At 39.2% G+C, this 24,427-nt stretch overlaps 1 protein-coding gene across 3 annotated transcripts in view; it reads left to right on the top strand.

Annotated features, from left to right (window-relative positions):
* Window positions 1-23,844, top strand: part of SIM1 (SIM bHLH transcription factor 1) — a 63,284-nt gene extending 39,440 nt beyond the window's left edge. For 2 of the 3 annotated variants that reach the window (XM_054024589.1, XM_054024590.1), the window contains 3 exons: window positions 2,773-2,938; window positions 10,623-11,028; window positions 17,110-23,844. In XM_054024589.1, the coding sequence (XP_053880564.1) occupies window positions 2,773-2,938; window positions 10,623-11,028; window positions 17,110-17,840 (1,303 nt within the window). In that variant the 3' untranslated portion in view covers window positions 17,841-23,844. Of the gene's footprint in view, window positions 1-2,772; window positions 2,939-10,622; window positions 11,029-12,610; window positions 12,692-17,109 lie in introns of those variants that run through there. The other variant, XM_054024592.1, reaches the window with a different exon arrangement.
* Window positions 23,845-24,427: the final 583 nt, after the last annotated feature.

Consider the following 24,427-nt stretch of genomic DNA (forward strand, 5'->3'; position numbering starts at 1 on the left):
ACCCATCTAACCCCCCCTTCTCCCTGCCCCTGACTGCCCCACAAATCTCCGCCCCATCCAACCCCCAGCCCCCTTACAGTGCCACTCAGACCAGCGTGTCTGGCTCCCCGCAGCGCCAGACACACTGCTGCATACATGTTGCCGGGCTCCCCCGTGGAGCCACAGCCCTCCCCCCTGCACCTGCCGTCCAGATTTAAACACCTCAAAATTCAGGAGTGCTCAAGCTCAGTTTGGGCAGCTGTTACTTCATTTCTCCCAAATCAAATATACTGATCCACTGTAACTTGCTGTAGAAAAAATAGGATAAAATTGAACAAGAAATGCTTCCCAGTGGTTAGGACTGGAATTGCTATTTTCAACAGCCATTGCCTTTTTTGTTTGTGGCACCTTAGAGACTAACAAATTTATTAGAGCTGTTAGTCTCTAAGGTGCCACAAGTACTCCTGTTCTTCTTTTTGCGGATACAGACTAACACGGCTGTTACTCTGAAACCTTTTTTGTTTGTTTGTTTAAAAGGAAGACAGTGGTATTGCATTGGCAAATTCCCCATAGAAAAAAAGAGTGGAACAAAAGAATAATAAAGGCACCTCAACTTTTCCTCATTTATGTAGGACAGTCTTATAATATGCATCCAGATATCCTCCAATCACACAAGCTGAAAATTGTTCCACTTTACTGCAGTTCTGTAACCATATGGGAACCAATCCTGTCTGTGTTCTGTGCACATCTAAAATTCCTGCTGAATGACCTGCCGTGGGAGTGAGTTACCAGTGACCCAGGGCTGTGGCGGAAGGAGGGTGCAGGTGGTGGGGGGGGAGGGAGAGCCCAGGGCTGGGGCGGCAGGAGGTGTGTGTGGTGGGCAATGGTGGGGGGAATGACGGAGCCCAGAGCTGAGGCGGCAGGGTGTGTATGTGTGGGGGGAGAGCCCACGGCTGGGGCAGCAGGGGTGCGGCGAGGAGCCCAGGGCTGGGACGGGGGGCAGCCAAAATTTTTTTTGCTTGGGGCAGCAAAAAACCTAGAGCTGGCTCTGGTGATCATGCAGAGAGATGGGGGCTGCTCACTTCCTATTCCCCTCACAGAGTCACATAGATTAAGGGCATAATTCTATCCTAAGAATTTATCCCGTTTTGGTTAGCAAACCATTATGAACTATTGCTGATTTTCTTAGAATGTATTTGTATAAACTATTCACTAAAAAGTTTGAAAGAATAACCTGATTTTGTGAACTGGTATTTTTGGCTACTCAGTGATTGGTCATTTAAGTTTCACAGTAATTTTTTTTTTAATTCTCCCTGATTGGATTACTGAAAATCTTTAAATGAATAGTAAATTTTTGGATGGATAATTTATGAAAGTTTCAAGATTTGCAAACATATTCACAAATATTCATCAATTGCCTAAATACTTGGGAATAATGAATGATATGTCTCACAAATCACAGCAATCTGAATTCAGAGATTGCCAAAATAATATTAACAAATCCCTTGATTTACTGTTCTGTCGCTGGTAGTTGTATATGTGTCAGTTTAAAAAAATCCACATCCCTTTAACTGCATAGTTACAAATTCACTGCCTTGTAATATTTTCAAAAGTCCCCATCATCATTGATTTGTATTATTGAAGAAAGTGGAGTGCCAAGATGGGGAGTATGCGGTGTATAAGGTAACCATATTTTCAAAATAAAAAAAACAGGAACACTTTTGTGTAGACATTTTTTAGAGTAATTAAATAGTCATAGGAAAATCATTTTTTAAATGTGTGCCTCTGTAGCTACTGCCAGCTTCTAGCTAGACAGTGAAATATGCAGGATTTCCCACTCCCTCCAGTAACATAATGTTCTGAATGAAGTTAGCATGAAACATTAAACAAGTGTATTTAACATTCACTTTGAGCAAAGGAACAGCTTTGTGTATGTGTGATCATTCAACTTTGAAGAATTTGGCCCCCTCTGTCATTTTTATTCTCTGATACAAATGATAACTGCATAGCACAGCATTTGCTACTTGTCTGTACATCTTTCGAGTAATGCTGTGCAAAAGATGGGAGTTCCGTTTTGTAAAGATTTTTTTGGCGCTGAATCAGAGTGAAACCTGAAATTTTGGAAATGCTCTGTGAGGGAAAATTCCAGAAAAAAAATTCACTTTGGATTGACTGAAATATTTTGTTTCAAAAATGTCATTACAGTCTGTTTCAACACTGGCAGAACTTTTATCCTATTTTCCTTCCAAAATGAAATTCTGGAACCAACCAACCAATTTTATGAAGCATTTTGGTTTCAAAGGAACCATATATTCCAATGGAATATGGTTCTGTCAAAGTTTCTCTGACCAGCTCTACCTCTGAGTCCACTATTTCTCTGTATAATAGAATGAGACATTAGTTGCATTTTTAGGCTTTTCTAATTATACATATTGTAGAGGACAACTAAAGCTATACAAAGCAACAAAGAGTCCTTTAGCACCTTATAGACTAACAAATGTATTGGAGCATAAGCTTTCGTGGGTGAATACATGCATGCGTCTGACGAAGTGGGTATTCACCCACGAAAGCTTATGCTCCAATACATTTGTTAGTCTATAAGGTGCCACAGGATTCTTTGTTGCTTTTTACAGATCCAGACTAACACGGCTACCCCTCTGATACTGAAAGCTATGCAGTTGTCCTGGATATCCCTCCTCCAGATACTAATTGTATCCATCCCCCACCAAAGAGGAAAACGTGTCTGATTAAGATATAGAGTGAGTTTGTGTCTTCTACTTCTGCCTTTAATAGGGATACTGAATATAAAGGACTACAACTCTCCTTGGATCAAGTGACAGCAACCAAGCCATCGTTCTCATACGCAAATTCAACTCCAACCATAACGGACAATAGAAAGGGCAGCAAATCACGGCTCGCAAGCACAAAGTCAAAATCAAGGACATCGCCGTATCCACAGGTAGCTGTCTTTGAAAAACATGTTTATATTACAAAGCTTTCTTTATTGCATAACTTGATTTTGGCTGACTTTCAAGCAGGAAATTAGAATGGGCTGAGGAAAGTACCCCTCAACATGAGTAAAGGGTGGCAGAATTGGGTCCTTAGACTATAAGATCTTGAGGGAAGGGATGTGTTGTTAATTGTAAAATACCATGTACAGCATGGTGCAGCATCAATAAATCATCATCAATAATATATTGTGGGGATTTCATGGGGGAGGGACAAGTAGAGAGTTGAAAAAGCTCTTGTTATAGCATTTTTGTTGTTTAGTATCTGGGGACTTTGAGTTGTGCCCATTTGAATGATCCAGTTATGGTATGATTCTATTTTTTCTTAAACTGTTTTTTCTAGCCCTACAATTATCAGGAGAAGGAAAGGCAGTAGGAAGCACATGAGTGGAGACTAGTGGTGAAATGTTTGCTAAAAGAAGTGAGTTTCTAAGAGGGATTAGGATGATATGGCTTGGTGAACTGGAGGAAGAAGGTTCCTCCAGGCACAAAGTTGTGAATGGGAAAAGGAAACACAGGCAGATGGTGTTAGGTTTCAATAGACTTTAATTCCCTTTTTTTCATATTCAGGTTTATATTTTAAAAAAATCCCCTGACTATTGTATGGGGTCAAATTTCCAATGGCTCTCCAAAGACATGCTTACAAAAATCTGTTCATACAACTCTGTCTGCACAGAACTCCATATTTGATCAGGAAAGTATGGTTTGTTGAGCATACAAACTGTTGTGGCTACCAAACATTGAGCCCAGTCCTGTGGGCCTTACTCACGTGCCCCAAGTGGAGATAGTTGCATGTGTAAGCAGTGATAGTCAGATAGTTGTGGATGCCTGCAAAAAGTCCAGTTGAATACTTGGCTCATAGTGTTACCTCTTGATATGATCTCCCTGCAAGACCCATATTTGCAAAACTGGGTTCTTAAACTGAGGAGTCTGAGTTCATACTGTGGTGCTTAAATAAGTGGCCTGTTTTTCAGAAGTGCTGAGGACCCAGCCGTTTTAACTTACTGCAGTGAGAGCTGCTGGGTATCAAGCACTTTTAATAATGGGGATACTTATTTGGGCATCTCAGAGCACCTCCTAACTTTATGAAGCCAGTTTTTAAAATGATCATTATAGTTACTGTTACTTCATATTTTGATCACATTACACTCTTGTGTGTTACTCAGGGCTTGGTCCAGAATAGCCTTTCCTCCTGAATGCTCCACAATGAACAGTTCTAATAAAATGTGTTTTAAAATTTCTCAAAATTTTAATCTACAAAATATTCCCAATGAGGTGTTCAACTGTTTATCTTTTGGGCATCTGAACTCATCCATTGTTTTGCATTCTCTTGATAGGCCATGTTCACTACTGTTATCCAAAGCTGCTCCCCGCCGCCTCCCCCCCACTCTCTCTCTCGCTCTCTCTGACCTGAGATTAGTATCCATACAGATTCTTCCTCCTTGCCACCAAAAATTTTCTTTTGCTAGCACCTTTAGCAACCCTCATGTATTTGGGCTTTAATTTAGTAGCAGTTGTTGCCTGTATGGTTAGTCTCCATTTCAATTTACATCTTTATCACCAGTTAAACTGGTAGTAAAGTAATAGATTTTGTCATACGTAAAGTGGCAACAGTGCTGGTTGCCAGTTTCTTGAAAAACGGTTATATTGTACATAGTAGCGCCCCACCAGAAGCAATGCTGGCAGCTTGTCTGTACCTCATCCCTTCCAGTCACTGAATAAACTGTTGAAAGACCAACTAAAGCTGTTGTAAAGAACTTGCAGCAGGTGGTATTGCCTGTGCCCATCAGTTTCCAGCCCACATAATCTGTCACTCAGTTGTGGAGAACTGGAGAGTGACTCAAAAGCACGGCTGTAAAATGATGGTAGCGGTTTTGGCTCACACGCAGAGCCTGGGTTTTTTTTTGGGGGGGGGGGGGTATTCTTACTAAAATTAGTGCCATTGGACATGGAGATCCCTTGGGGTTACCCAGCTGTCAGTGGGTATTTTGATGGTACCTGGGGTTTTTAACTGTGTGCACTTTTTTTTTTGCCTTGGTTCCTTACTCTTAGAAGAAAAACAGGGAAAAAATATGCTTTACTGAGCGATGCCTGAGAATCTACTCCTTTGCCAACTGTGTACCACTAGGGCAGCTACATGAGATGTGGACTGTAAGAAAAACAGATTTTAATAAATCTCAGTTGCATGGTCATTACTTGGGTAGGAGGAGTGGAGCTCGGCTCACTTAACACAGTGTTTACATTTTTCTTAAACCTCATATGACTGCTGAATAAGGTGGACCAGGGTATTTGCAGAGCAGAATCCTTCTACTAGAATCTCTTTCACTAAAAATGACTTTGTCGAATTGCAAGTGCTTGTCAGAATTTGTTTAATTCAAATTGATTATAGCAGAACAGGGACCTGCAAAGCCTGCCTCAGGGTGGGAGAAGGGACTGCCAAATTCTAGGGCAGACCAATATTCATTATGTGATTGTGGGGTTTGCTGCTGTCTGAATGCATTGATCTGCTTGTGGAGCCTGATTATAGAGGTGGAGAGATTAAATACAGGAAAGGGGATAGAAGAAGGAAGGGATGAGAGACTGATGGGGTTATTAGAGAAAGGAATGACTGAGTTGGCGAAAGGATGTCCCTTTCCTCCTCCTCTGCCCCATTACTATAATTCTATTTGGGTTCTCCCAGAATCTAGCTCTGGGCCTCATTTATTCTGTACACAGGAAATAGCAACAAGATTGGCAAAACATTTTAATTGTGATCATCTGAACAATTGCTTTGGAGTTTAATCTTCCATTAGTAATGATCATTTAAAGGAAAAGTTGAAAGTTCTCAGCCTCTGATGGAAACCTTTTATGGTCAGATTTTAATCAGCCTTTATTGCTTTATCTAAACCTCTTCCTTAGTTCTCTTTGGTGAAGACTATATTCAATAGCTGTTGGGTTTTTAGTAATTATTAGACCATATACATTTTTATAGCAATAACACTGCCCTATAAGTGCACATTAATTATTGCTAAGTTGCTATGCAATTGATGTCGATGCCAATTTTGCTCTACGTTCACTCTAAAAGGAATTGTCGGGATTTGTTCTGCAGCCCATACTCATTCTCACTCAGCCAAATCACCCACTGTTTTAAAGGGCTATGTAAGGACATTAGGATTGGGGCCCATGCTAGACAGCCTCTCATTTGTTTACTGTTTCTTGCTGTAGCCTAAAGCTTTGGCAACTACCAATGTATTCCAAACAGCAAAGCAAAACCCTTTTTTATAGTAAACATAACTCCTGATCTGGTGAAGACTCACCAGCAGTGGGGGTTATTTTAATGGACATGCTGTATTACTTTAATCTAAGCCTTTCACCATCTGTTCTGCCTATAATAGTGAATGCAAAAAGAACATATTTTACATTTCAGGGTTACATTAGTAAAAAGTAAGATAAAAGTGATTTAAAAGCATGCATATGTTCTTAGTACAATGCAGCCCGCATCTGTGATGTTTTTTCTCATGGCTAAGACACAAATCAAGAGGAAAAGCTGCTAACGCCTCATCTAGTGAAAGTTTTTCATGGAAAAGAGGACTCCACTCTGAGAGGATTTCACTATATATTTAACAGTTTATAATGATAAAAACCTGAGCAGGCTGCCAGGAAATTAGATAACTGTAACATCCATTGCATGAACATCTGGCATTGTGTGTAAAGCTGGCTGTTGTTGCTATCTATGGAAGGATGAGGGCTGAGGCCAATGGGACACTTGCATTCAGTATTATGGAATGAGAGGTCAGGTGTGTGTCTGGTGGGAGAAAGTGGCAAAAAATATTGTAGCCTAATACATTTTTATGGCCTCTCTTAAACTAAGCTTTAGATAGCCATGGGAGGATTGATTTCTTCCTCTTTCTACCCCCAAAAATAAAACCCTCCCAAAAATTCTCCTGGGATAAGAGGAGTATCAGTGAGTCCAAATGATCCCTCACTGGGTCGATGTTAATCCTCTGATCACTTCTCATCCGGCTGGCACACTGAACTAGCACTTTGGAAGACAGCTCTAGTGTCTGGAAGTGCCAGGTCAGTCTGTCAGGAGCTGGCAGCCCAGCAGGAAGCAGTTGAAGGACTGGAAGTGGTCTTGAAATAGATCATTTGAATTCATTGTTGTTCCCTTTCTGCCAACAATATTTTTAGCTTTGGAAGGTGTGATTGATTTCAGGCGTTGCCTCAGGCCAAAGAAGTCCTTCATCTTGTCCCAACCTTTATCTCCTAATTTGATTAGACAAGCCACATGTCTAAAAAGTACTGCCTGAGAGCAGACATGGAGAAAAATGAGCAAAGTTGAAAACTTTCAATTATGCAGGAGCAGTTTCTTTACAGAAAACAATGGTTTCTCTGCTTGTGATTGGCCAGATTGCTATTGAAACCAAATTCAGTTTTCTGTGCCCTTTCATCACCTGGGCTAATTGAGCCTAATTCTAATTTGAGAGGAGCCATTTTCATTTTTGTTTCAACAGAGCTCAGAGCTGCTGCTTTACAACCCCACTAAAACTACCACTGAGGAAAGTCACACTTACCCTCATAAGAGATCCCACCTGTGAACATTATGTTCCCAGAAGACATAAGGGTGGGAAGGCAGCAGTAGAGACAGCTTGACAATGCCAATTGGAGAAGCTTTAAAAGAAAATGTTTTAGGTTATGTCTGCCTGGGCTGTGGACTGAGGATATGCTGTCATATACAGACAGGCTTTCTAGATCACAACCACAAACAACTCATTGTGTTAATTTAATTTGGCTCAGGGCCTAGCAGCTCCAGGTCAGGTCTCAGATGACCACCTTTTACATCAAGTACAAAGTCTTACTATTTTTGGTTACTTGGCTATATGGCCATTACCTGGTGCCTTTCTGATACGTTGGATATGTGCCCTTTGGGATGGTTCCCTGCTCTGTGAGATATGTGTGTGAGACCTGTTGAATTCACTTTTATTTTTACCTATGTGAAGAGGATCCCCACAGAAGTCAAACAAATTTTCATTGCAACCTAAATATATCATTAGGGACAAAAACTCTTTCCATGTTGGTTGCAATGTAACTGCATAATAGAGCCATGAGAAAAAAAATGCCCATCAAAGCTGAGCAAAATTTGGAATGTTCACCCTGTGAGAAATTTTAACATTTCAATATTTTATTGTTATCCCAAATTAGAATGAAAAGTTGAAATTTCAAAAACTTTTGTGGAACAGAAATTCTGAAAAATTGCTATTTGGAAATATTGAAATGTAACATTTTGACATTTTTGATTGAAATGAAACAGTCTGAATTTGGGAATGTCAAAACACTTCATTTCTAGTCAGTACAACATTAAACTGCATTTTCCCATTGTGGAGCATTGCCTCATGGGAGTAGTGGTTTGGGAACCTGATGCCCCTACTTCCCCTTCCTATGGAAAATTTCAGTTTTCCATTGGAAATTCATTTTGACAAAAAAATTCCCAACCAGTTTAATGCCAATTATTTTTCATGTGAAATCATGTTTTTTTCAAAAAAGTATCTTTTTTTAAAATTAAAACACTGAAACCATTCTATTTTTGGTTAAAAAAAAAATCAGTTTTTGAAAACCGTAATCCAAAAACTGAATCGAAAAGCATTTTTTATTTTTAGTGAAAACTTTTACCAAAGCATTTTCAATTTTTTTGGTTTCCATTTTTGTGTGGAAAAAAATGAAAAAAACATGACCAAAATAAATTTTTGTGTGAAAACTTTTGTTTTAGTTGAAAAGCCTATTTTTGTCAATTTATTTTTTTATGAAAAAATTTCAAAACAAACTCTATGTCCTTGTCACAGAAAAGTTTGAGGATGTTCGTGCTAGGAAGAGCAGAGAAGAGTTTATTTACTAGCTTGGCACACAATGCTACATCAATTAACAAAAATTCACAGCTAATTGAAGTCCATTTATGTGAGCTAAGGTAGGGTAAAGTATAATATCATGATATTATATCCCAACTAAGGGCTGATCTTAGCCAACAAAGGTTTTAAAGGGACTGGTTTTAAAGGGACTAATTTGTTGCCTCTTCTTCCCTCACTTTCATCTAAAACCCTATATATCTGAAAGGGTCTGGTGTCCCCTAAGACTGTGAGATAAATAGGGTTGTACTGGACTGTTAGTCATTTGCTCCACCCTGCATATCTTCTGCCCATAAGTCTGTATGTAATTCTTTTGCATTGAATTTTCTTTTGTGAACAAATAACAAAACATGAGTGGGCCATGCAAAGCTGCTAGCATTTCTTGGTTAGACTCATGTTAGCCTTTTTGTCAGCAAACAGAGTTCATAACTCAAAATGCTGCAGAAATAAGCAATTAAAAACACACACACATCCCTGCCCCCCTCCCTGACCAAATAGTTCCACTGCTGGAGTTGCACAGATGGTTTAACTTTCCTGAAGTCAAACATATGGTCAGTAGTTTTGATTGGTAAGTGCATTGACCTTGATTCTGTTTGATAATGAGGAGTTTCACAGCAACTCAGTTTAATGAAAGAGAAGGTAGCTTATGTTTTTAGGAAAGAAATTTGATTTGTACCAAAAGAAAGGTTACTGGGTATTTACAGGGGGAGTGAGAGGAGTTGAGAATTACAGGTTCTTTTAAGCATATTGATTTGGGGCATTGATATGCAGTACTAGAGAGATGAGAGTTGCATGTTTTGGTCCCATCCCATTCCATGATCTTGGCTATAGCTGATGTAAGAAAATGATCCACAAGTTTTTATGGCAAAAATTAATAGAAAGATACATAAGCTGTAATAAGCATTACTTATTCAGAAAAGCATCCAGAAATTCATATGCTTATCCAAAATTTAGTTTTACCCTTAACTCCCTCCAAGCACAACCTCCCTTGCTCCAACTGGCTCCATATCTCTTCCTCCCCCTTGATAGGTCCTGATTCTGTCTGCCCTTTGTGTTCTCCTCCCCCATCATCCAGTATTGTTCTCAAGTGGGGATGACCAGATAACTCTCTTCCCCTGCTCTGGTAAATGGTCTCATCTTCTGGTAAATAGTCTCCAGTAGTTTGTTTCCTTGCTCTCATGCAGGAGGGCAGCGTAACCCTTTGGGGTCCTGCTGATCCACTGCTTTAAAATTGAGGAGCACTCTGGAGCTTTTCTCCACAGTATTTTGAAATCCCTGAGTGCACCGGAACCTTCCTTTCCATCAGCAGTAGGTGAGAAAGGAAACTCTGAGAAGACCTGCCACCACAGGTAAGAAAGTGAGATATGTGGAAGGGACAGGGATCATGACATAGGAATTTCAAAACAGTTTCAATTTTGGTTTGGAGATGAGCGCGTGTTCAGGGTGAGAGGTTATTTCAATCAATTTTAAAACCGCTTTTGAATGGAAGAAGGGAGCTGAATTATTGAACATCAATGTTGAATTTGGTGAGCTAGACTTTACATGTCATAAGAGGGCTTTTTAAATGGGGGAGGGGGATTTTTCAGACTTTTCTGATGTCTGCCTTGTTGGGTATGAGCTCATCACAGAATGCTGTACAGGGAAAGACGGTGAGATGAGTTCCCATCAGAAGAAGAGCAACCTTTCCCCCAGTCTAGTTGCTTATATTGTCTTGTTCAGGTTTAGTTATGCCTCTGCCTTTCCTTTTGTGTTACAGTATTCTGGATTTCACACAGAAAGATCTGAATCTGACCATGAGAGCCAATGGGGTGGAAGTCCACTAACTGATACTGCCTCTCCACAATTACTGGAACCTGCTGAAAGGCCAAGCTCTCAACACCATGATGTCTCCTGTGCCTATAGACAGTACTCAGACCGCAGCTCTCTCTGCTATGGTTTTGCACTTGACCATTCCAGGTTGACTGATGATAGACATTTCCATACTCAGGCCTGTGAAGGAGGCAGGTGTGAGGCTGGTAGATATTTCCTGGGCACACCGCAGCCTGGAAGGGATACTTGGTGGGGTTCTCGTTCAGCATTGCCCCTGACAAAAACTTCCCCTGAAAGCAGAGAAGCATATGAAAACAGCATGCCCCACATCACTTCAGTTCACAGGATACATGGTAAGAGATAATTGCTGAAATGGTGCTATAGCAGTATAGAGGCAGATTTTCAAAGGACTGACTTAAACATGCCCAACTTGTATACGTGTGACTCCTGATGTGTGTGCTCAAGTCAGGGTTTATGTGTATGAACTGGGAGTTGTGAAGGTGCAAGTCTAGGTTTTGATGATCTAGCCTAAATAATAAAATATTCTATTTGTTCCATATTTTTTTAACTGTGAAATTTAGTTAGGAACACATAATAAGCGAAATTTTAGCAAACGTGAAGAGGTGCAGTTAGCATACATATTTTATTACCTTGAGTGAAGGCTGTGCAAGTTTGGATAGAATAAGAACTAACCCAAACTTTTATCCAGAACCAAACCTAAATTTAATATATTCTGTAGTTTGGAAAAAAATTGGAGATTTCCCCCCGCTTTTTTTACTTTTTAAACTTTTGATCCCTTCCACTGGTCCTCTCTTGGACTAGAAGTAAATATGCTGGGGAAAAAAAATAACAACAACCAAGAAAGACTGTTTTCCAAGTAATTCCAGGCAAGAAGTATTGGAAACTTCAAAAGAAGCCCTGATCTTGATTTGATAGAGTCAAGAGGTTTGGATAAAATTCACATAAACACTCAGAATACCAGGTGCTTATCCAAACCAAATTGTACTTCCAAACTTTTTGAGCGTTATCCATCACAACCTACCTTGTGCTGCAGATGTTTCATATACAAATTAGCAAATAAAAATAAATAAAAAAAAAATGCCTGAGAAGCATAGAGATCATTATAGACTATTTGTGGCAGTCCAATGTAGCAGTAGTTGTGCATATTGAAAAAAGAACTGAATTGCAGCACTAGGTATTACCTATAGAACCCATGAGAGCACTGAGCCAAATCCTCAACTATTGTAAATTGGCATTGCTCCATTAACTTTTAGCATGTGGCATTATAAGTTTAGAAAGAATAGGTACTGTTTCATTCCAATAAGAAAAAAAATATGCCGAGAGAGAAAATGAAATAGCAGATTCAAGGAAATACAGTCTGAAAGAAAGAGAAGGAAGAATAGAGGCCTCTAATTTGCTTTGGTTAGTACTGTTCTGCGGCTTTCTCTTTGTGATAAGCTATTGCACTTCCTTGTATTCTGCTCCCTAATACTGATATTCATGAGTTCATCTAGCTTTTTCTTCCCAATATGAAAACTGAGACGTGCAAGTTGATTTCACAGTTATAGACATACACTTTGATATATATATTTGTCATGTTATAATTGTTGGGGATCACGCTAATGGAGTAATGTAAAATATTATTTATGGACATAGTGTAGTTCTTACAGATATGTTAAAAATATATTTATCACTTTTTTACCACAGAAAATCAAAGAAAGCCGAAAATAGAGCTTGGTTTTGATTTGCTTTTTAGTTTAACTTTTATTCCAGATGCTTCAGATAATTCCTCATTGTATGAAGCTCCACAGATCTATTACAGTGGATCTTCAGCCTGCATGTAGCTTTGGGGGCAGAACCAGACCTGTCAGTCACTATCAGGAAGGGAATGTCCCATGTTCTGAAGAACCTACCAGTTTCATTCTGCCTCCACAGTTGCAGACAGGCAGTTCCAAACCACACTACTGCAGAGCATCAGTCTTTCCCCAAACAACCTCCCTTTGAACTGACTGGACTTAAAACATTTGAACTTTGCTTCCAGAGCTGCTTCTTTGGGTAAGAATGTGATTTTTCTCTTCTCTCTTTCTGAGGTGTACTTGAGTGGTGCATTGTCACCCATGCACAGGCTAATAATGGTGGTCAAAGCCAAGAAGGGGAAAGCAAAATTAATGTGCCTTCTACACTTCTCCCCTCTTTTTGTGGGCAGGCCCCACAGTAATGGTTCATTCCAGGCAGGAGTCACCTAGGCCTCTTGTGCCAGGGCAGGCCATACTGGAGAAATAGCAAGTGGCAACTCCATATCTACTCCCCATAAAGATCAGCACCAGAAGACCAGAGCACTGAAGGAGGCAAGGAAAGGTACTTCCAAACTACTGGAATCAACCTCTTACATCTCCTCAGAAAAGACCACACAATATTTCTCCTCTGGATCTAAACTGGAACCATACATACCTCTTCATGAAGCCCTGGAGGATGTCACAAACAAGACAAAAGGTTCTAAAAAGTCTACAGAAAATGTGTTGTTTCTCCCCCAAATGAACTCAGCTCTTTTCTTTCTTGTAAAGGACATAGCAATTCCCACAAAGGGAGATTTTCTTCCAAGGGTTCAATGGACTGGATAATTGATTCATGCCTTAGAAGAAATTATGAGGCCAGTTTGGCTTCAGCTGCCTCCAAATATTTTGCCTGCTCTACCTTTTCATGGACAGATATGTTTTAGCATCTCATTCTCCTCAAGACCAAGGAAGCTTGTGGTCTAGGGACTTTTGTCTGAAAAACTTCTTGGTGACAGAATTGGTTTTAGATGCATCCCTTGATGCACTACATTTCTCAGCAAGAACAATAGGTTACAATACAATGTTCTGCTTCTGGTTTTCCTTGTAGAAAGCACAAGTGCAAGAGAACATCTCTCGTGTTTCAAAATACTCTGTCAGAAAGCATTTTGGAGAACTGACAAACTACAGGGGATGGGGGGGGAAAGAGGGGATTGGAGTATTTGGAGAAGACAAAAGAACACTAGCCTTTCGTAGGCAGTAAAGAAGAGAGAAAAAGCCACATTTCAACTGTAAAAAAGCCTTTCCTTGTACAACTAGAGGGACAACCACTACAGCAGAGAGAGAAAGAACAGACTGGAGGAGGTTGTAGTTTATCAGACAATAGCCAGCCTCCTTAATATCATATCCTTTCCAGTGTGCAGAACTGGTCACTGTTCATATTGGATAAACATGTCCTGGAACTCTCCAGAAGGAATACTCATTAGAATTTCATAAGAGGCCTAGATACAGATTCATTTTCTACTCCAACTCAATCTATCCAGGAAAGAAATGGGACAAGAAGAAGCTATTTACACCTTCTCCCTATAGATAAGGGGCTATGGAATCAATCTCCTCTTATGAGGAGGGCAAAGACCTATACTCCATCCTGTTCAAAAAGAGTCAAAAAGAGCTGGGCAGAAGCAGAGAAGTGCTGGATTTTAAACATTTGAACACATTTAAAAAAAAAATGGAAATTCAAGATGGAGACTCTGAAATTCATCCCAGCAATGATCAGCAATAATTTTCTGTTGCTTGTAGTCGAAAGGAGACATAAGTCCATATTCCACCATTACCATCCCACAGAAAGTTATCATGCTATGCCAAAGGATAACATCACTTCCAACACAAGTCCTTACCTTTTGGATAGTATGCAAAGACACTAGTGGTCCTAATAATAGCTCTCAAACAAGAAGGGGGGAACCATATTTATCCCTTCCTCAGGGTCCCATCCAGAGCTAAATTGATACTAGATAATAGATACAGTGTAAGATTTGGATTCCAAATAAGCATAGGGTGATATTCTTGGAGGAATAGCAAGACAAACTGTAAATACTCATACAGGAAGTGAATTGTACTACAGTGCCTCTAGTACAGTCATTCATGTTCCTCTTGGACATGATAGCATTGTACATAGATACACTACAGTGGACCACAGGCAAACTGAGAACTCTCCAGAATTTTCTTCAGTCCCTTCCATATTCCATATTATCCCACCCATCAGTGAAAGTGGGAAAAGTGCTTCATAAATCAGACACAGTTATGACAATGCTGCCAGCCTGGAAGTATAGGGCACTTCTTTGGGGGTCACAGACAATCCAGGGAACATGGCCCTGGCAGAAGATGTACAGCATGAGAGCTCAGAATTATTTGTTATGGACTCAGGCAACTGGTTCTCTCCACGGACAATGGGCGTATATTGGCCACAACAGACAATATATCCACCAAGTCTTTTCTAAACAAGTAAGAACCAGAAAAGGCAAAGCTACTGTTGTCTTGGGCAGAGAAAAACTCTCAGACTTCTTGTGGGACCTTGGGCAAGTTACTTAGGGCCAGATTTTGAGCCACTTACCCTTGAGGATGAACACTTATACAAATAATCCCTTTGGGACAAATTCTGATACCTTCACTCACATTGAAGGCTTTCTCCGTAAGCATCCACGTGAAGCCAATGGGCCCATTTGAGAGGTAAGGGGCTGCTCACTGTGAGCAAAGGGGTCAGAATCTGGTCAATAATTTTGCTAAATTTCAGTTCCCAATCTATAAAACGGGGATATTAATTTTAAGAACTTTGAGAAAGGACTATCTTCTATTTATTCTTTGTACAGTGACCAGCACAATTGAGTCCTAAGCCTGATTGGGGACTTTGGGTGCTACTGCAGTACAGATAAATAATAATTCCCTGTTTCAGTATATTAAGGCTAAATTAATGTTTGGATATGGTGATGGGCCTACAGCTAGCTGATGTTGCCTTCAGCAGAGTGCTCCACAGTATAGTATCCCAGATATAGACAGATAATGGAGTGTATAAGGTATTTGGCCACAGTTATTATCTTTATCACCCACACTAGAGGCACACTGGTGATAACATCCCACTCTCATAGATATGTGGACCTTAATACAAAGACGAATAGAAAAATTTATCTGTGCTTACCTGAAAATTTTCTTTCTTTGAGTAATAAGGTCCACAAATCCTGCCCTCCCAATTAGACAATATCGTTTATATAAGCTGAGGCAAAACATAGCATTCAGTAATTTGCAGAAGTCCTTCTTGTGCTCTGCAATGGACATGTATATTAGCAGGTGTTTTACCAGTTACATTATTATATTGTCTCTGTAGTTGGGTATTATCCTCCTTGGCTGTGGAAATTCTTTCAATTGTTAGGTTCTTCAGGGGTAGGGTTACTCCCCTCCTGCCAGTGATGGATGGGTCTGGTTCCGCCCCCTCCACTGCATGCCAACTTGAACACTCCCTGTAGCAGATCTGTGGGCTTTAGTACTTGAAGAAAGGGAAACTTCAGGTAAGCACGGTTACATTTTTCCTATTCTAAATGTTTGAGACAACAATATTCTTGCATTACAAAACTAAGTACAGCGCTAATTTGCTATATCTGTGAACACAAAGGCAACTATTTTGTTATTTCTCTTTGTTATTGCCAGGCAGCATGTATAATGTGCTATGTAAGGCCACACAAAAACCCAGGGTCTGGATTTATAATATACTTTACCTACATCTTAAAGCACAGAAGGGGTTAAAGGGACACAGTCTAATAATAATAATAAATAATACACATTTTATATAGCCTTTTGTGGGCCTGATTTTCAGATGAGTCTCAATCCACTTTCTGATTTTCTGGATGCAAAATGGTACTTAGACAGCCAAGTGCTGCCAGCTGTACTTGTAATTCACTCTAGGTGTTAATTACACCTCCTAATTACAGACTGTCATTGAAAATCAGGCCTTTATGTTCAAAATCTGATCAAGCAGACTTTCTCCTCAGAACACCCCTCTGAAGAAGTAGCATTACCTTCACATTACAGGTGAGGGTGGTAAATGTACATTGGTTAAATCAAGGCCAGTGGTGTTAGACCCAGGACTAGAACTCAGAAAGACTGAATGGCAGTTTTGTGCCCAATTGATGCTTTATATCCTTTGCAGAAGAAATATTGCATTAAGAGCTCAAGCACAAACATTTGGGTCAATTAGCTCAATTGGCCTATCTTGACAACAACACTTATGTGGTAGGAAGAATGGTCTTAAAGTTTAAATCACTTGTCTGGGTCTCAGGGACCCATTTTGAATTCCTGGCTCTTCTCTGGGCTTCTTTTGTGATCTTGGGGAAGCCACTTAACCTCTGCTTCTGTTCCCCATCTGAAAAATGGGGAAAAATAGTACTTATATTGCCTCTTGTTTACTTTTTGTGTCAGGGACTGACTGTCTTTTATGCACAATGGGGCACAGTTTGGGTCTCCAGGTGATACTGTAAAGCAAACAATAACCAGAAAGACCAATACAATCCATTGTTAAATTAAAAAGAGGACTTTAGATTGTTTACCTTCTTTCTGAGATCCACACACAAACCAAAACTGATGACTTGTTCCCTTTCTTTATCTGTTCTGCAGGGAGAGGACACTGGGATGAGGACAGTGTTGTTAGCTCCCCAGATCCTGGCTCTGCTAGTGAATCAGGAGACCGATACCGTACTGAGCAGTATCAAAGTAGTCCACATGAGCCCAGCAAAATTGAAACTCTAATAAGAGCTACCCAGCAAATGATTAAAGAGGAAGAAAACAGGCTTCAGCTACAGAAAACAACCCCTGATCAGCTGGTCTCTATTAACGGAGCAGGGAAAAAGCACTCTATTTGTTTTGCAAACTACCAGCCACAGCAGTTGACAGGGGATGTCTGCCGTGTTCCTACAGTTGCCAACACCTCTCCTTGTGAACACATCCAGCAACGAGATGGAAAGCTTATGAGCCCACATGAAAATGATTATGACAACAGCCCCACAACACTGTCTAGGATAAGCAGCCCAAATTCCGACCGCATTTCTAAATCTAGTTTGATACTAGCTAAAGACTACCTGCATTCAGACATGTCTCCTCATCAAGCCACAGGGGACCATCCAGCAGCTTCTCCAAACTATTACACCTCCCACAGGCAGTACTTTGATAAGCATGCTTACACGTTAACTGGATATGCTCTGGAGCATCTATATGACAGTGAAACCATTAGAAACTATTCCTTGGGCTGTAATGGATCACACTTTGATGTGACTTCTCACTTAAGGATGCAGCAAGATCCAGCACAGGGACACAAGGGGACATCCGTTATAATAACCAATGGAAGTTGATGTTTTTTCTAAAATATTTTGTGCTCTAAAAAAATCTTTGAAATATAATTGGAAGATATATAAGTTTTAATGCCCTTGTTGTTACCAGCATTTGATATACCACACTGCACTAGAGAGAATAACCTAAGGTACTGGGGATGAGTGTGTTGACACGTTACTGTAAAAAAAAAAAATGCACTGGCATTAAGGGTTATAGTGAATGGAGCTAAAGTCAAAATTGCTGCCACATTATATAGAAAAGAAGATAGAGGAGGTCTGTGTTGGGAGCACATCGTGGCAGGCCAGCTGAGCAATTCATGCATGTTGTGTTGGAGTCAGTTGATGAAAATACTGCCAAGGGCAGACTCTCTGAATTGCATGTGCCCCACAGGTCTTAGTCACCAAAACAGCTATGCATTCTTTACATGCAAAAATGTGGATCATATATCTTTTCAAAATACACATAAAATGGGTACATTAACTGATTTGTTTATTCACTAGACTCTAGCCATGTTATGTTGCTCAGTGGCATAAAGCATCTAGGACTAGTCAAAAGGAAAAGAGAGAGGGAGAGAGAGAGAGAGATCTTCAGAATTATTACTTTATTGAATAGCCACACACATAGTTACACACTTGCTTGACTTGAAAGACATAAATTGAGCAACATAGTTATGGCTGGCTACTGGACTGCTTCCTCATGCAATATTTAAAAGAAGGAACCAGAAAGGGGGGATTTCTCAGCCTGGTTTTGAGTAATGCAGAAGATATGATTGTAACAGGAAGATACTTTGAACTGTGATCACATTCTGGATGAGTGCATGAGATGTCTGGTAAAGTGAAATGGAAGAAAAGTAGTGAAGGGAAAGGGGGAAAAGGAGCTGAAATAGAGAGTGGTCCAAGATGAATTAGTTTAATCTCATAGTGATGTATACCATGTAACCAAAAATATGCTGTGAGGAAAAAAATGTTCCAAGTGGCTGAACTAATCAGGAGTGAGTTAGAACCATAGGAGGAATTGCATAAAATTACTGGAAATGTGGGTGTAAGGACTATAAAACACAACTATATTAATGTAAGGATATAAGAGACAAAGACAGACAAAGTGAAGACTGCAGGGTGACTGTGATAAATTCTGAGAAAATCTTTGGGCACATTAAGAAAGCGAAGGAGATTGTAAGGACTCAAAGTTGGAAGAGGTAACCTGTTGACTGAAGTGATGGGTGTGATTTTTGAAAAAGGCATACATTCTTGTCTTGTTCACAAAGGAAAATAGGGAAGAGATATCAGGAACAGTCATGTAGTAACCAGGGGAAGAGAAAAAAAGATACTAAGGGAAAAATCAGGGTCTTGAGAGAATATGGGGAATAAGAAACCCCAGTGTCCGATGACTGACTACAGCATCAGGGCCTGCAGGACCTGCCTTAAATTAAGAGATGTGTCAAAGGAGGTAAGTAAATATATTTAAAAACCTAATGATCAGGGAGATACTTTTGGACTGGAGATGAGCTAATATAACACCTGCACTTAAAAAGGCAGCTAGGGAAGATCATAGTAACAGTCATTGGCACAATCCTTCAAATGATTTCAGTGGGAGCTGGACCAGGCCCCTCGTGATTATACCAACCTAGAGTATGGGCAAGGGGGCGGGGGGGATGTTGTAAAAATGAGATGAGCACTACAGAATGGCTTGATTTGTAATGTAAAAAACTTAGATGTATGGAGTTTACTTTCAATGGTCATAAGACACAATCCACCAAGTAGAAGGTTGCTCGGAGAGTTTGGATAGATTACAAAAGTATCACTCTTCAAAGCAGGGCTAATCAGTAGCAAAATAATAATAATCCAGGTCACCAAGTAGAGATTTACTTGGAGACCGAGAAAATCACATAGCCAACTTGGAATACTGTTATATACAGTTCTGATCACTTTGAGGCAGATTGTGATACTCGTACACCACAAGCAATCCCATTTGACTTCAGAGTGATCATTCATAGTGAAAGATACTCTTCCAGAAGAGAAAGATGTTACAATCTGGCCTTTTTTATCTAAAGCTCATAATAGAAAAGGTAGAGCAGAACACAAAGCAGAAAGATAAAGAGAATGAAAGATCTAATAAGTGTTTAAATAAACTGGGTCTGTTATCTTTGGATAAGGAAAGATTTAGAGGGAATGTCACTGATGTGCACAAAGTTCTGCAGGGAAGAGAGATTAGATAACAGTATAAGGTTATTTGAATTAGTGGCAGATATGAGCCAAGGAGCATTAAATGTTAGCCAAGGAAAAATGAGAACAAAACAAATTTGGAGAGAATTATATTAAATGAAGCCTAATAATCTGAATGAACTATAAAGGGCACAAACAGGAGCAGCTAGTATAAATAATTTGTAAAAAAGATAAAAACAAGGCAAGTATTTAATGCTGTTGGGAAAAATGCTAACAACGGCTAACTCAAAGGGGTGGATGGACCAAAATGGATTTCTTTCAGCCCAACGATTTTATATATTCCTAAAAAGTTAGGAATGAGAGGGTATTTTTGATAAGTCTAGTTCTGGATACATCTTTATTTAGTTTACACCTATGAATAGTATTAACTTTTTATTTGGAGCCTCATTGTACAGTATTAAAATGTGATTTGCTGAGTAAAACAGAATAGAAATACATGCTATCATATGTCCCTTGGAAACTGCTAGTACATTACAAAAGTGACTCTAAGTAAATATGAATATTATACTAGATTACATTACGAAAGGCACCTTCATAAATGACTGTACTTCTAACACAGTTTGTTTATATTCTTCATTTAGGAAAAAAGCAAGTAAGCTATGCAATAAAGATCCCCTGTTACTATTTACTGTGATCCCATATAGAATAAAAGTTTCTAAGCAACTATTGCTAAATCACATTTCTCCCAGGCTGTGATTTTCCATAGTTTCATTCCACTACAGTGGCAATGTAATAAATATAATATTTAAAATAACAATACAATGGTCTGGTGCCCTCCACCTGCAGCCATGTTGTAAGACAAGGAAGACTGACACTTGCTCATTCCCCATGCAAGATGGCAGCAACTATTGCTCCTTCTTAGTTCATCATTGTCATTGACTGGAGGCACTTGCCTGTTACGGGCTATCTGATTGGCCATCCTGCTCCCTTAAATGGCCAGCTTGGAGGGAACAATTTTATCTTAACTTCAAAGCTGGCAAGGAGCTTTTAATGTGATTTTGAAAAATTATTACAAATTATTTGTAAGCATAATTATTATGTAAGCTTAGGGACAGTTTGCAACCCTTGACTGCAGCATTCATTACTGCAAGTGGCATAACATGTACTTTCCTGTAGGGCACAAAGCTTACACTTGTTCATGACATCAGTGCTTATTGTATGACATACTTTAATGAACTTCATATTTAGTTCAACTCCCCACTTAACCTCAATGATAAAATGTAGAAATCCTCAACATCCTTCAAGGAACGTATGTTTTAAAAAAAGAGATGAGCAATTTTGGAACATTTTGAAAATGCAAGATACACTATTTGCTTTGACATTTTTCAAATGTATCATATTAGCTCATTGGTATCACTTTATACCTGAGACATTTTAGGGTATGTTTCAGTTCCACAAGTGCAACTAATACTATACTGATTGCACTGTAGTATGCTACCATTTGATATCATAACAGTATTATGTCAACAAACATAACAACAAGTGAATATGCTAATAAAACTGCAAACTACTTATGATGACCCTTATCAAAAGCTTGTTGAAACCAATGGGAGTCTTTTCATTGAATTCAGTGGTCTCTGGATCATGCTTTCTATGTCTTTATTTGATGTTAAGAAAAGAATGGAACTGTCTCTCACTTATACACAGTTGCACTCAGTGGGCATAGTGAACATGTTTAAGGCCAGAAGCTTATACAAATTCTTAACTTAGAGTAAGAAACCTTACTCTTCAAGCAGTCCTATTGGTTTCAATGGATATATTTGTGGAGTAAGGTGCTAATCTAGCAGAATCTGGCTCCTAGTGATTTGGCACTAGTTTTTTTTGTGCACCTGGAAGATGTAACTATGAAAACTGTAAAGGGAAATGCCCTCCAAATGACATGTATTACTAATGCAGATTGTTTTTTCTATACATGCTTTGAATAGGTTTAGAAAAATGTGGGCAGCTCTGAACATTGGCGGGTGCCAAAGACCAAGAACATTTTGCTGTGCTTTCACCTTTTGGGGAATAGCCAACTTACTTTTTTGACGATGTTCCCACAAGTACTATCACTTGGTGTAGTACAGTAAAATCCTATTTATCCAACACTATTTAATCCACAAAGCCCTCCTCTTACCTGAATCTCAGTTATATCTCTACTGGCATGAAGCACTTATTCAATAGTTTCCCTGATTACCTGAACCACCATTTATCTGAAAGGTATTGCTAAGCCCCCAAAGTATTCAGATAAATGGCCTTGTGTGGTATTTCTGCAAAAGACATGGATGCACTGGAAAAGCTGACTGTCTGTAGAAGAAGTACCAACTTTTAATTGCAGCACCAAAGTCCAACAAACTCATGGCTAACAGAACGGGGCTTCAGACCTTCCATATGAAAGTTCACTTTGGTTTCAATTGGGGTTACTGCTCACAAAACAATCCCAGGATCAGACCCAATTATGGGTATTTTGGAGGCAGTTATGGTTATTGTCTGGTAGCAATGTATTTCAATTCAGGTTTTTCCATGGAATTCTCTGAAATTTACACAAAGCAGCATAGGGTCGAATCCTGTTGCTATTGAAGGAAATGGAAGTTTTGCTACTGACTTCAATAAGAGCAGGGTTGAGGAATTTACTTCCACACAAAAATGCATGCTGGTTAGCCCCAAAGTAATCCAGACTGCGATATTCAGGTAACTAGAACACCTATTTTATATACTGTTTTATTAAAAATGGCTATTAAGTAATCTGAGTGTCTGCAGTAAAAAAACCCAACAGTGCTGTACTATCACTCTGGTACCATATACATCATTCTGTTTGTTGTGAATAAGGCCCCCGGAGCTCATGGGTTAGCAAAATATTTTTACTGCTCAGTGCTCCAAAGGGAATTATTATTTTGGACAAGGAAAATTAAGTAGCATTTTCTGCAGAATGATGAGTGACAGTGTAGCTCCCTTTCACAGAAAGCATCCTTGGAGTGTCTGACAGTGAAAAATTACATGCAAGGAAATTTAACTCTGGTGTTCAGTTCATGCACACAAGAGTTGTGTGGATAAATCTTGGCTCCAACTGGTAAGAATGCACCCCTTTCTGAAAGAAGGGTAATTTATGGCTCCTGACATGAGACTATACATGAAAGGAAAGATCAAATATATAGGCATTATAAGAAGAAACAAAGGTTTTTTGGCAGGTTGTATCCACTATTTAACCTCTTCTTTCAAATGGTAAACATAGGATTCTAGGGTTTAAAATACAATTTTTAAACATTTTTATTTATTGAAATTTTGACTGCATGTGATTTTGCTCTTAGACACTAAAAAAGTAGGAAGTTTGGAAACACATAAAATAATCTTAACACATTATAAAACAGTACAGCAGTTCCATTTCTAAATAAATAAAGTCAATGGGGAAGAGTTCTTTTAAAGCACTGTAATTTTTGCCCAATGGTAAATATTTCAGCACAAACTAGAAAAAGGCACTTCAGAAACAAAGACATGTTCATATTTGTTTTGACAAGCATATTTAAAAAATCCAACCAAACCTCAACTCCCCAAACCCAATGGATTATATTTATGAAAAAAGACACAGGTTGCCAACATTTCAAATGCCATGCCTTGCAATGTATAGGTTCTAGTGACACTGTAGCATAACATCTGTAATTTGAAGTTTTCCTTTGGAATGTAATGTAGGAAACACAATTTAGCTATGTTAACAATATCTTGCAAAGTGTTCCCATTTATAATTATTTATATTGTAAATAGCTTTCCGAAGTAAATTTGAAGTTAATGTGCATAAGATGTATTTATTATGTGAAGATTTTTTTGGTTTAAAATATAGTTACCAATATGCAGTTTTTGTCTGGTTTCATGAGTTTTTAAGCAAAGGACAATCCCTTATATGGAAACATTTTCAAGAATGAATTTTAATCAGCTTATGAATACCTCAGAATTTAAAGGCTGTACAGGAGAAATTACTTAATTGGATTCCATCGACTTTATATTTGAACAAAGTGTATTGAAATGGTACGTAGCACTCTTGGCACGTGCCTTTGCAATTCATTGAATCTGAATGAAGCATAGTTACGTTTTATTCTTCATTTATAATTTGCAGTTTATAATCCATTTAAAATACCAAAACCAAGGACCACTGGACGCTAGGATATGGCGAGGCTGAGACATACCAATAAGTCGCCAGTTATTTGCAATGTTATACACACTGTTTTAGCATTTGTATTATGGGTGATGTACTGAAGTGTAATCCACTGCCAATGCCCAATTCCTGGTATGATTGGGTCTTCCTCTGTCCCTGGAAGCTTTGGCGGCTGCAATCCACCTGTCTCACCTTACCTGAAGTCCCTGCAGCTGCAAAGGGAAGGCACTATTGCAGGCCTTTGTGGGGGTAATTAAGA

The sequence above is a fragment of the Malaclemys terrapin genome, chromosome 3 (assembly GCF_027887155.1).
Source record: "Malaclemys terrapin pileata isolate rMalTer1 chromosome 3, rMalTer1.hap1, whole genome shotgun sequence".
Classification (NCBI taxonomy): Eukaryota; Metazoa; Chordata; order Testudines; family Emydidae; genus Malaclemys; species Malaclemys terrapin.